At 22.2% G+C, this 14,962-nt stretch overlaps 2 protein-coding genes across 7 annotated transcripts in view; one reads left to right on the forward strand and one right to left on the reverse strand.

The window, feature by feature from the left end:
- Positions 1-8,892, forward strand: part of LOC102681561 (Kv channel-interacting protein 1) — a 19,990-nt gene extending 11,098 nt beyond the window's left edge. For 5 of the 6 annotated variants that reach the window (XM_006617576.2, XM_006617574.2, XM_006617575.2 and 2 more), the window contains 5 exons: positions 6,941-7,010; positions 7,089-7,159; positions 7,372-7,644; positions 7,861-8,168; positions 8,539-8,637. In XM_006617576.2, the coding sequence (XP_006617639.1) occupies positions 6,941-7,010; positions 7,089-7,159; positions 7,372-7,644; positions 7,861-7,908 (462 nt within the window). In that variant the 3' untranslated portion in view covers positions 7,909-8,168; positions 8,539-8,637. Of the gene's footprint in view, positions 1-6,940; positions 7,011-7,088; positions 7,160-7,371; positions 7,645-7,860; positions 8,169-8,538 lie in introns of all 6 variants that reach the window. The other variant, XM_006617578.2, reaches the window with a different exon arrangement.
- Positions 2,642-6,818, reverse strand: LOC102681425 (dynein regulatory complex subunit 5). The gene is made up of 9 exons (XM_006617573.2): positions 6,677-6,818; positions 6,167-6,439; positions 5,266-5,457; positions 4,866-5,036; positions 4,631-4,769; positions 4,061-4,301; positions 3,331-3,486; positions 2,890-3,004; positions 2,642-2,826 (listed from the first exon to the last, which is right to left on the reverse strand). The coding sequence occupies exons 1-9, from the start codon at positions 6,721-6,723 to the stop codon at positions 2,709-2,711; spliced, it is 1,452 nt and encodes a 483-aa protein (XP_006617636.1). The 5' UTR covers positions 6,724-6,818; the 3' UTR covers positions 2,642-2,708.
- Positions 8,893-14,962: the final 6,070 nt, after the last annotated feature.

Below are 14,962 nucleotides of genomic sequence, written 5' to 3' on the forward strand. Positions count from 1 at the left end.
GTGTCGGTATCTAGTGGAAATCGAAGAAGGCCGACACCAGAGGCCGCGTCGAGGCCGGGACCTTGGCGTTTAGAAAAATTGTAAGTACTTATTTAGGCCCATATAATAACATTCATGAAGATCGATAGTATAAATGAAATTTTCGCTAAATTGTCGCTTTCTCGGATATATCTTTGAACTTTCACGCATTTCTCTAAATTATTTTAGTTTATTTTGTTATAATCATATTCTAGATAATCAATTTTAGTTTTTTTATGAATTCTTGCATAAATTAATGTAAATTTTCTTTTGTCAATAATAAATAATGATTGGTTCAAATGAGATATGAATTGAAAATTTAAAAAATATTGTTTGATTATAATATTGATATTTTATGTAGAAGAATATATATTTAAAGAATATATATTTAAATCCTGATATTAATTTGGATATATATTCTCTTTTATATTGTCTTAAAAATTTAAATTTAAAAAAGGTATTTAATATTGTATATTTTTTAATTTAGAAATTTATATATTATTTATGGAAATATATGTATATTTTTTAGAATATATATATATTCTAATATATGTATATTTTTTTGAAAAAGTAGAAACAATTTTTTTTTATTTGTTCTTGTTATATTACATGAAAAAACAAAGAATGTTGTAAATACAGGTTAATAAGAACTATACTTGTATACTTGACTGAAGAATCCAATGTTTCTAAAATTCACTAATCTCTTCTTTAATTCAACTCGATTCATTTCATGTTTTATAAAAGTTTCATCCATCTTTGTCCATCTTTGTATCTTTGTTATTTAATATGCAAACATTATAATTGTGTACTGTTAACAATATATGTTACATATTAATTTCAATAGTAACTACTGCTTCAATTACAATTCACATGTCAACTGAAATTCTAATAAGGGGAATTTCGATATTCTCTTGGGAATAGAATTCAATAGCGCTGTTCCATGTAATTGAAGCGTATATCTTCATAATTTACTTTCTCGATAAATATAAAGATAATGTATTATAAATAATTATATGTTCATTTTGAACATATAATTATTAAACATATAATTATTAAAAAAACATTTAAATAATTGAATTACAAATTTGTGTTTAATACAATTATTTTTATTAAAAAATTAAAATTAGTAATACTCTTTACGCATTTAATTATATCTTAAATTACATTTCTCATCTCAGCAGAGCGATTAAATTATCGGAAATATGTGAACTTCCGTTGTAAATATCAAATTAAAAAAGTGAAAATCGATTTTTAATGTCAGAATTTCATAATTGATAATTGCTGTAAGATACAACGAAGGAATTTATTTTCTTCGAGCATAAATATGGTTTTAAAGAAATTATGAACTATAACCTCTTGATAATCGATAAAATTTTATGATCTCGATCGGTTGACCAAATATTATATAAAATATGAAAATCATTTTTATGCAAAAACATAATTTAATTAAAATTTTTTTTGAAAATCATTATATTTACTCCAATTTTACATCAAAATTTAAACAGTATATTTTCTATTATAAAAGTTATTATACATATACATTTAAAAAGATATATATTTAGGAAAATAAAAATAATTTTATTTCAATTAATTTTTGAATAAAATTATAAGTCAGTATTCTGATTAATATAGGGATATTATGATTAATATAGAGAGTGTATCATTTTAATTGATTTTTAATAAATATTATAAAATATATATACAATATCTATTGGAATAATTCCTCTATTCAACTGAAATATTAATAATATATGTTTGATATTTCAAATATATATCTATTCTAATATGCAAAAATTATTGCAATTAAATAATATTAAGTAAAATTATAAAGTAATGTGCTTTTTTAAAAAATTAATAATAATTTATATTTTAAATTTTATAATTTTTATATGATTCAATCTTGGAATCATTTTTTTACATTTCAATATACAAAAGCACAATACTGAACCAGATTAAATATATTTTTCTCACGAAAAAGAAATAATCGAGGAAAAATATTCCTAGGATTGCACGAAACTGGATCTTTTATTTTTTTCCGACAACCGTTTGTCTTAATAATGAAAAAAGTCTTAGCACTGGCCCACTTTTGCTGCAATTTACCGTACTCACGATTCTCGCATAACTTCTTCGAAGTAGTTGCATGCTCGTTGCACTGCTCTTTTGTTGCCAACTCTTTCATTAGTCCTTCTCCATTGCGACGATCATTTTCTTCATACTTCCTCAGGCAATGGATGAACATTTAGGTGGAATGGAGACATTATCATTGAATATTATGCAGAAATGTTAATTATTCTATTGATATTGGAATTTCTTCCTGTACTTGCTTTGAATGCATCCAATCAATTAAGTTTAACGAATTTTGATCATTTTAATATAATATTAAGAAATTTTAAGAACATATTAAATAAAAATATATACAAAATAAAATGTTTGTTTATAATTTGTATTGTTTCTTTTTATGCTATGTTTTCTATTTTATGCTTTTTTTCTTTTATATATTTCTTTTATATGTATATTATCTTATTTTTAAATTGAATTTTTTAATAATAAATTTTTTAATAATAAATTTTTTATAATTTTTTAATATAATTATTTTTATATTTTTTTTTATCTCTTTCATTTATTACTCTTGATTTTTATTTTTTGTACATAAGTTTGCATTTTATTATCAATTTTCTTATTTTTTGAGCTTATATATTGAATATATTATTGTTGAGTATTTGTTTAAAGATAGACACATCGCTGGAAATTCTTTGTGATTCTTCAAGCATCTGTTTCGTATTCTCTTTCAGTTTCTTTAGTTTATTTCTTAAAAATAACAAAAATCAGAGATCAAGTATCGTATTAATAAAATATATAACTTTTTCTTACCTCATTACACTCTCGTAGATAGAATTTTCTGATTTTTTCGAGAAATTACACATTCGAGCTTTGAATTCCACTATAAACGGAATTTCCTTCAGTGCTAAGTCAATTGTTTCTCCAACTAAAGTCACATTATATTATTCGTTTATTTTATATACAATATTATTATTCTTTAATCAATGAATATTTGAATAGAAAATTGATTTATAAAAAATAAAATAAAGCTAATTCAGAATATTGAATCAGATTTTATATGATTTGATAATATATTATATATATTGAATTATATATGTTTTTAATATATTACATTCAAAATAAATAATTATAAATTGTTTAAATTTATTTTTTAATTTTTCTTTTACTTTTTTTTTTTACTTTTAACTATCTACGTAATTCATACACTATAATTAACAAAAGAAATTTTTTTTTACTAGGAACATATCTCACTTTTTTCATTAAATTCGTTGTTCGACACATCGATACTTAAATTTTCGAAATTGATGGAACCAGAAATCAATATATCGGCCAGTGCCATACCTCCTGCAGCTTCTATTTTGCAAGCATTCAAATTGAGAACTTCCAAACTTTCGTTTCTTAACAGAACTAAAACAAACACAGACAATGAACTCTTGGGAATGCAATTTCAATCTGTTCTTTGCTTAAGATCACTTCTTTGAAAATTGTATAAGCCTTACTAAAATCAAGTTAGTTTGTACAAGCTCTAGACAAAGATCTACATAGATATAAGAAAATTGTTCAATTGTAAAATTTTTTTCAATTATTCAATGAAATAAGTAATAATAATAAACATTTTTGTTTTAGGAAAAAATAAATCTAAACAAAAAACAGCAATGAAATAAATAAGGATTAATTTTGCAATATATTCATAATAATTATTATAAATACTATTTTTTTTTATTATATTAAATGCCCTACATATATATTCTATGCATTTATGTAAGTTATATATGTAGTTATAAATCATGGAAGATTAACTATTCGATGAAATGCAAAAGCCAAACAAAAATCCAGGGTAACTTCCGGCGAGAGATTAATGGAATGGAAGTCGAGCACAGTGTTTGTTCTATGGGATACAATCGCCTTTCGATACAGTAGACAGTTTAAATATTGACTCATAAGAGGATAAAGTTAGTAACCCAATATCTTGTACACTTACGGGCACATATGTGAAACATCCCGTTGTCTAGCAAAGGGTTCATCCCTAGATTCAGAACTTTAAACATTATCGAGTTTTCCAACTTTAACATCCCATAAATTATGCCAGCAACTCCTTCCGGTCCTATGTTATTGTTCTCCAAATTCAATACCTTCAACTTCTTGTGCAACAATATGAATTCACCAATTGCCTGAGCTCCTACGTTTCCCAGTTTGCAATGAGAGAAATTTAATTCTTCTATCTGTGCTTAAAAACATTAAAAATATAATATGAGGAAATTTATTAAAAAAATTGCTCGATAAAAAAACATTATGGAAAAGTATATGGAAGCATTATAGAAAAAGAAGATTAAATTATTTGAAATATTAAGAGAATGTGTAGATGTTGAAATACAAAGTATTATAAAAAAATGGATGATTATAAGGTAGAATTCTTAAAAAAATTATAAATTATATTTTTTTTCTTTTATATTATTTTTCTAAGTTTATTACTATATGCATAATACGAAGAACATTAAAAAATTATTTAAAATATGCAATTCTTTTTTAGATTTATCATAATATTACGAACATTATGATTTTCCACCATTCCCTGAAGAAGAGCTGCAATACGTAATTGGTCCACATTGCTCCTAGTTAAACTAAACTTCTTCAATTTCTCACAAGCTTTAATCCCACGACCAAGACCCAGACAATCTTCAATGGAAATGCTTTATTTTTTTTTATTTTTATTTTTAGTTATTTATCTATTTTATTACATAAATCAAATTTTAAAAAATATGCTATAACTTAGAAAAAGAACTCACTCAAAATCTTTCCATTCGAAACCATCGTTCATATAAATCTGTCCAAAATTAATGCGAATTTCCGTAAGATAAGGAAAACGTGGTAGAATAATTTCTAATGGGATGTGATTAATGGGATATTCTATATCTTTTTCACAAGGGTCTTCATCGTTTAAAGATATCCTTGTTTTCCTGTGATATTTTAAGCAAATAAATATATTGATTACATAACATAAAAACTTGTAAAAAGAAAGATTTTAATTTTTGAAACTTTATATAAACTCGAGTAATAGTTATTTTTTGTAAATTCTTTTCAAATTATTTGGCTTTCTTTTTTTATAAATATATCTATTTCTTTTTTAAATACTTATTTATATTTTCTATTTGTTTATATTTTATATTTTAAAATAAATTTACCTACCTTGTAGGTATGAGAGAACGTATCTGTATGGTATGCACATATTTATGCACCAAATCGATCATTTTTTCGCATTCTTCCTTTTGCGGTTCGAAGAAAGTTGGATCGAGATTCTCCAAATATTCGCCAAAAATACCCTCGCAATAACGTCGTCGCCAACAATTACCATGCATAGATAAATCGTTGTGTTCCCATCTAAAATAATTCCAATCTTTTCATGTTTTCGCATTTAAATTTTTAGGGTCACGTTTAAAATAAACTAAAAATTTCTTTATAAAAATTCCATAATTCTCATGTTGGAAATGTGTGTATTGAATAGAATGCTTAAGAGGATGTTTGTTGAAAGATTGCCAAATAAAATTAATAGAATTGATGCTGTATAAAATGCATCATATACCTATAGTAATATATATGTATAATTAAATCTACTTTTTAGTTAGTAAATTAAATTTGGAATTTGACGTTTTTATGAGGATTTGAGAATTTTTTTTTTTAAATTTCTAAAAAAAAAAGAGAAAGAAATTAATTAAGAATTTCTTTTATCAAGAAAGATACTAATCACTATTTCTAAATTAGATAGAATTAAATATTCTTTTTGTTTTTCTATTTAAAATTTTTCAATTTCTTATTTTCCTATTTTCTTTCTCACTATTATTTTATTTCTATTCTTATTCTATATTTTTATTGAAATTTTTTTTATAAAATATTTTAATATTTTTATTTCCGAATTTATTAATTTTTTATTTTATAAATTTTCAACTTTCTTACTATTTTTCCTACTTTTTTCCCATTATTTTTTTATTACTTGACTGCAAAGTTAAAAGTTTATAAAATTCTAAAAAAAAAAATTTAAATTTCTAAAAAACATATTTAGTAACAAGATTTTCGATTACAACTATTTCACCTAGCTTTCGAGCAACGTTCCCAATAATATTCGTCTTCAATTTTCTTTATGGTCAATTCAAATGGCAAATCGGTAGACAAAATTTCTATTAGCTCATTTCTGTCTTCGCATGTCGGTAATTCTTCCAGTATTGGATTTCTTTTCCATTCAGAGGCTATAACACGAAGAGCAAGAGTCTTCAAGCTCGGAACTCTGTCCACGTCCCAATAAACATCTTCCGACCGAATTGTTCGTTCAGTCTCGGTCGGTAATTGTATCGTTTCATCTGAACATCTTTTAAAAAGATATTAATATTAAATATATTTTCTTATATTATTAATCTTAAAAAAATATGATTATAATAAGAATTTTTAATAATTTAAAAAAAAGAAGTCTATAAAAATTAGAATTAGAATATTAAAAAATTATATAAGATTAAATAATTTTAAATAAGATTTAGAAATTTGAAAATTATGAAATTTAGTTGATTAGACAATTAGAAAATTATAAAAAATAAAATAAAAAACTTACCGGTATGTTTCAAACACATATTTCGGTATAGTGTATGGAATTTTCATTTTTGTTGCTTCTTTTATATATTATATTCATACATATACAAATATCCACTTTGATTCATTTCCTTCTTATTTTCACCATTTTATGATCTGTTTCAAATAAAATTTATTATTGCCAACGAAAACTTCTTTTTCCAATGAATTAATATATTTATTCTTTCTATTTTTCATAAATATTTATTTTTTTTAATTAAATTAATATTCATATTGATATTTTTAGGAATGTCCAGAAGGTGTAGTGCACGAAGATTTATTTAAGGATATCTATGCAAAATTTTTCCCCCATGGCAGTAAGTTTTAATTAAAGATCCTTATCTCTTGAATAATTATTGAGAAATTATTTTAATATTTATTTGTATAAATTACAGATTCTAGTCTTTATGCTCATTATGTGTTTAAAGCGTTCGATGTTAACTGCAATGGTGCCATGAATTTTAGGGTAATTTTTATCTTTTTCTTATTATTTCTTTTTAAAAATTTTCTATTTTTTTTCATAATTTTTTAATTTTAAAATTCACAATGTTATTTATTTATCGATTTTAATTAATCAATTCTTTAATTTTCTATTTATTATTTTTTTATTTTTTAATTTACTTTTTTACAATAAAAAGAAAAAAAAATTCAAATTATAAAAAATGATATTTTTTTCAGGATCTTCTCGTCATTTTATCGACTTTGCTAAGAGGAAGTATCTATGAGAAATTACGATGGATTTTCAAGCTTTATGATATAAATGGTGATGGCTGCATCACCAGGGGCGAGTTATGGGAAGTAGTGATTGCGGTACATGAGCTCATGGGTCGACGACATCATGCTGAAGAGGAAAGGAAAGCGAGGGAGCAATTGGATAGAGTATTCAAGAAGTTTGACCTAAACCAAGATGGTATAATAACGATCGAAGAATTTATGGAAAGTTGTTTAAGGGTACTAATGTTTTATTTCATTATTATCATTTTTTTAAACAATATCCTTTTTTCATATATTGTTTGTCAATAACAAAAAATACTATAAGCTATTCAAAAAACTTTGAGTAACTTTTATTTTATTAAGATATAAATATAAGAATAATTATTAAAATAAAATTTAATTATAATAAATGATATGGTAACACAATATGATTAATAAAAATAATTTGTTTAGGATGACGTGACTACACGATCGTTGGCAAAGTTTGATTACGCGTTTTGATCTCCGGAGAAGGAAGAGCCCCCGGTGATGACCACGACAACACCACCAACGCCGCCAACGCCGCTCTCTACCACTACAACTACCTTTTCACAATCCCAATCGCCTTCACCACCGCCGCCGTCCTACTCTTTGCTGCCACCTATTCCACCGCCTTTGCCTTCTCAACCACCTCCAGGTTATACCGTTCAAGATCAAGAGCTTTATATGCTCTTAGCAGCGCACTGGTGGAATCAACCGGAGGCTCCGCTCTTTTGCTAAGGGTAAATAATTTGATGAACGAGTTAGCTTGTTATTTTTGTTCTTATTTGAGATATATATATTTTAATAATATAATTGTAAGTGATAGAAATATAATTTGAATAGAAATAAATTTTAATTAGTTTTAGATATTTATATTAGTATAATTAGATTAGTATAATTAAAAAAATAAATAAAAAATACATATATTTAATAGTATTTTATAAGAAATATTTGAAATAGGCTTCTATTAAAAGGAATTAATAAGATTAGAAAACAAGTAGAAAAAATAATGAACTAAATAAGAGAAAAAAAGAATTAAATCTCAAAAAAAAAGCAAATATTTTTTTAATAGAATTCAATATAATCTGAAATGTTTCAATTTTTTTCCAGGATAGGATAAAATATGATTCCCAAATTCTACAGTCAAAAATTCCAATTTCAAGAAAAATAAAGAATATTTAAAAAAAAAAAGCAAAAAAAGACAAAAATAAAAAAAATCAAATTCTTAAAAATCTTGTAAGTTCAAGAATTTAATCATGCTCGTAATCAATAGATGAACGAGCTACATGTATTTCTTCTTGCAGAAGAATTATTTTATATCACGTAAAGTGAGCATTAAATTATAATATCTATAATAAACTATAATGGAAAAAGAATACTTCCTTTGGGAGAGAGGAGGTAAACGATTTGTCAATTGTGGAATTGAGATTAAAAACTCAAGTCAAAAATTATCATGAGATAAAATTAAAAAGAAATATTTCAATAAATTAGAAAAGCAAAAATTAAATCGATTAATATATTATAAAGAAAATATTAATTATAAAGAAAATATTATTATATAATAATTTTTGAAGAAACAAAAATATTACGGAAGAAACTATTTAAGAATCTGACATTACACACTGAAGAAAACATTACACACTTGAAAACATTGAAACGAAATGAATTCGAAATGAAACAACATTTTGTCTTGTTTCACTTCCGTGCCAAATTCTGAAAACCTATTTTATTTCTTTCATAAGCGATGGAAGGACGTATGGCTGTGTATACGATTGAAAGACAATTTTATCTTTATAATTAGTATGAAAAATAATGGAAATGATGAAATGTTTATTAAATATTGATCTGAACAATAATTAATTATGCACAGGATATTTCTTAAATTTTTATTGAAAATAATTTTTCATAAATCAAATAATATTGAATATTTGGAACAAATGAAATAAAAAATTTATCAAATATATATTCTTATATTCTTTTATTCTAAAGATTTTCTTCTGCGGATGAAAGTTATATTGTTATGTAGAAAATTATTAAATTTTAAATTTTATTAAATTATTAAATAAATGGCTAAATTGAAGAATATAATTCTTTGATTCAAATCTGTTGATAAAAATTTTAGCGAAATATAATTAATTTGAGCAATATTTTCTTTACACACACAGGTATAGCCAGAATTATATTAAATATAGTACCATTAAAATTTGAAAGTTAAAAATTTGAAAACTGATTGTGTAAAAGAAAAAATCAAAATAATTTCAAATTTATTAAGATCAATAAGGATGATATAAATGATTAATCAAAAATATTTAAAAAATACATGTATTCGATATGTGTAATTTAACAATTATATTTTTTTGAAGGATAATTTCTTTTTCCAAATTTAGATTTTATCACATAATAAATTTAATAATATTCTGTGCTTGATAAAAAAGCTATATTTCTTCGAAGAAATACTGATTTTGTATATGAACTTATATGAACAATTTACACATTAAAAATTTCTTCAGTATGCAACGAGTATTCGGCGATAGAGCCTTAGAAATGTTAAAAAGATTGAATTTTCTATTGGAATAATCTCAAATAATTTAAAAAGAGAAATAAAAAGGTATACGAACACAATGTGGTTCTCCTGAAAAAGGAGCAGAACGATATTCTGCTTTATCATATTAATTATATACACTATATATAAATGTGTGTATCTTATACATATAAAGTCTCTATAGGGTTCAACCATTTTAAAAGTCATTTAGAATTATATCGTAGATATAAGTGATAACCAAAAATCAGTTTTCTAATATTGATTGTTGGTTGAAAACAATTTTCATACAAACATATAAATAAGCAAACATTAAAGAATATTATTAAAATTATATAGTATTATTCAATAGAAAATAAAGGGATGTTTCTATAATTATCTATATTCTGCAAAACGAAACACCAAATTGCAATAATCACTTAATAATTTAAAGGAAAGAAAACTAAGAGGAAAAAGAAATTAAGAAATAATTGTATGAGATTACACGAAACGATTTGTTAAAGAATTGTATAATTTATTGTCGATTGAACATACGACAAGATAATCAGTAGCTATAGGCACCTTGCGTCGATTTTGAAATTACTAGTTTTTCTTTTCGAATCATACATATACAATACTAGACTTTTTTCAAGTTATTTTGCAAACATATTTATTCAAACATATTTATATCCAATTTGAAATTTTCTTAATGATTTTCAAAACTTTTGTTTCATCTATTTATAAGCATTTACATTTAATGCCAAAGAATTTTCTTTATTCCAAATAGATTAATTTATTTACTAATAATAATAAATAATTAAATATTTGTAGATAAATCAAAATTTTTAGTCTCTTAAGTAGTTGTAGTTTTCAAATATCAATTTATAAAATTATTAATTATTATATTAATTATTACCCATTATTAAATAGACGTTAATTTGTAAAATTATTGGGGACACCTAATAAGAATTAATAAGAATGATTTATAAATGGTAGTTACCTTACATTAAAAATTGTAGGCAATACGTACATGTGTATAATATATGTACATATATATACATATACATAATATGTATATATATACACATAATATGTATATATATATATAAATTTTTTATGTAGTAAATCTTTTAAAGTAGAGGCTCAAATTAGAAAAATTTTAGGATAAGAACCGTTTGTTAACCTCTTCATAACACTCTTGCACTGTTATTTGTTAATCAATGAACTCCTTTCACCATGATGTTTTAATAAGAAAACAAGTAGGTTGCTAAGCGCGTTCTTATAGTAACTATCTATATATATAATTAAATAAAGATAATTAATTCGCGCTCAGATAGAATCTATAAACAGTTCAGATCTTTCTGTTCCAATAATTACTATATAGTATATTACATATTTAAATTTATAAATTATATTATTTTATATTTTTTTAAGCAAAAAACAAAAATATAACAATTAATTTATTAAATTTTTTTTATTTTCATATAAAAAAAATAATTAAAATTTTGTTATTAAATTTTTAAAAAGTTAAAAAATTGAAAATAAAAATAAAAAGTAGATTGATTGAGTAGATTTTTAATTCTTAATGGATAAATATATTTTTTTGCAATTTCTGAGAGTAAAGATTAATTCCTGAATCGTTTATCCACAATTATTTTATTATTATTATATTTTTATTATTATAAAATTTTATTATTATAATATAATATAAAATTTAAAAAAATTTTGGAATATTTATTAAAAACTTTACTTTTTTATATAATCATTCATTCAATCAAATGTTTAAAAAATGTTTAAAAAATGTTTAAAAAATTTATCAGCAAAAAAATAAAAATCTCTTTAAAAAAATGAAATCTTGCTTAAACGATTCAGAACCACGGAATCAATTAATTTTATTTCCGATTAATTTCATTTTTTTTCTGATGAAAATGTTAATTTTTATATCGATAACAAAATAAGATTGAAAGTATGTTACAAACAAGAATCCGTTAGCTATTGTTCCTAATGATGAATAAAAGCATAAACATGTATAAAGTGTTCACAACGGTTAACAAATTCAAGTATTGTGTGAATATTAATTAAATGCAGATTGTTTCTGCATCTAATTGAACAAGTCAATTGTATCCAGAAACGGAAGAATTCAATAAGTAAGAATTTTGGAACACATTTCTTGATTGCATAAAAGTTTGAATATTGAATGAGAGTTTTTCACTGAATTTCTTACTGAATAAAAATAAAATGAGCGAAATCGATTTAAAAAGCGATTATTAATGTTTTCTGACAACAATATGCGTATATACCATATTCAATTTAATGTGATTAAATAATTTTTACATATTTTCTAAGAAAACCAAAAGAGATTTTAGAAAGAGGAAACAACGAATGTTATAATTAAAAAAAAAAAAAGAAAAAACAGTTTTCTATATGTCAAATAATCTGAAGAATAAAATCTTCAATAAAAAATAATAAGATATAAAGTATTTCTGGTTTTGAAATAACGAAATTTAGATTACAGAATACCGTAAAAAAACAATTTCGTATCATTGATGTTATATATATCATGAAATTATATATAGAAATAATTAGAAAACTATATTTATAATTATTTAACTTTTTATTTTAAATATTTCTTTTTTTAAAGTATTTAACTGAAATGCTCTATATAATGAACCGGAAATGCTCTATATAATGAACTATTGATGATATTTTTGAATTAAAGTTTTCAAACACCATATGTTCAATATTTTATCATAAAAAAGATTTAAACACAAACATTTGATGATCATTTTCGTTATGGAAAAGAAACTGAATTTAAATTCTCTGTCAAAAAATTAAACATAATTTTATTTGAACAACAACAATTTTAAAACATAAGGAAAAAATGAATATTATATTTTTATTAACAATTTATCATAGCTTATTCTTTTTAAAAAAATGTAGTTTAGATCGTTACATATCGTGCGTGCTTATTGGTCATTTCAAAATTGAGAAAATCGTCAAATTAAAATATAGAAGCATAAGATGTTTAAAAATCAAATTTTAAAGAATTTATTAGATAATTAAATTATTAAATCTTGTATCAATATGTATCAATTTTATGTTGAAATGAGTATAATCATAATATACAGAATATTTCAAAATATAAATAAAAAATGAATTTTTTTAAAACTATCTTTAAACTTTCAAATTTTTAATCCATTTTTTATTTTTAAAAAATTTGATTTTTGAAATATATTTTGAAACACATTGTATAAATCAATGTAATTGTAGTCAATTCATAAATATTAGAGATAATATAAATCGTAATTAACTTTATGGGATTTATTTTGTTGATCTGTAAAATTTTTCAATCGTATCAAAATTTATAGGATACAATGCTTTCAACGTGTAAGTAGACTCATTTGCTTCTTCATATACAACTTTATCCAAAACGAAAAATCCAATAATTGATTAGCAGTTATTAATTAAACCAGCGATTTAATTTAAATCGAATTAAAGAAAATACATATATATTTGTCATTAACTATCAATGATTAATTTAATTTAAGTTTCTATACAATTTTATTTAGGATAAACAATAATATATATATATCTAGCTTTTTTGATCTCTATTCATTAATTCATTTATTTGCAACGAAAATATTTGAAAAGAATGTTTATTAATAAATGTAATTTATTTTTTAATTATTAATTCTAAGAAATTTGTTAGGTGATTAAAATTTAGTCATGATAGCATAAGCACGAATAATGAATCAAAATTTGTTATAGTAGTGACATCTAGTGTATACAAAATATTCGGTTATAGTTCATAAAATGTACAATTGATAGTTAATCTTAAAAACAGTTTTTTTATAACAAAAATGTACAATTAAAGATTAGATTAAAATGAAATCGATTAGCGATTGATTTCATACCGCCAAAAAATTTAAAATAGTTAAAATTTAAAAATAGTTGAAATTATTTAGATTATTCAATTAGAAATTTATAATTGACAAAATATATATATGATAAATTCTTGTTTATATTATTTATAATTTTTCAAACTTTCGTTTCTTGTTGTTTTTAAGATTATAAGATTATATACATACATACATTTTGCAAAAAAACTTAATTATATATCTTTACAATAAAATGTTTTTTTAAATGTTCAAATATTCCATTGATACATTATATTTAAATTCTTCTGAAATACATTCATTAATTCTTATATTGCTCTAGAATTCAAATATCATTATTAATATAATCATACATTAATTGAGAAACAAAGATTTTACATGGTACAATCACCGTATTATTTTTTATTATTCCAGCCTTTCTCTAATATTTTTAGCGTCTATGTCGATTTTTTATACTTATGTTAGATCAAATAATTATAAGTACCGATAATTGATTTTGAAAATATATATATATATACATGTTTGCAGCGTATGGATAATTTATATTTCGTAACAATTAAATTGTAAATTCACAAAAATAAAGGAATCGTTATAATTAATTATAATTAATCATTAAATTTTTGTTAAACTAATAATAATTTTAAACTAATAGCAACAATTAACAAAATAAACTAAATTACATTAAATAAATACAAAAACAACACAATGTACCATCGCAGAATTAATGATTATTACAAAATAAATATATGTATATTATATCCATATTATATCCAATATGTTTTATTTTTGAAATATTAATATAAATAATTCCAATCAAGTAATTTATTTATATCATTTTATTTAATTTTATTTTTTGAGAAATAATATTGTTTTATATTTATTATTAATCTTCTGAAAATTTATTTAAAAAGAAGATTTTTTATAATCAAATTTTAATAAAATATTTATTTTAAAATTAGGATTGCTTAAAAATTATATGTACGTTTTTTTTTTTTTGGCGTTATTTTTTTAATTATAGTATAGTATAGTAAAGTAGTATTATAGTATAGTAAACTATATTATATAAATTATATAAATTATATAAATTATAATATATTATATAATATTATTTAATTATAAT

The sequence above is a fragment of the Apis dorsata genome, unplaced genomic scaffold (assembly GCF_000469605.1).
Source record: "Apis dorsata unplaced genomic scaffold, Apis dorsata 1.3 scaffold_317, whole genome shotgun sequence".
NCBI classification, from domain to species: Eukaryota; Metazoa; Arthropoda; class Insecta; order Hymenoptera; family Apidae; genus Apis; species Apis dorsata.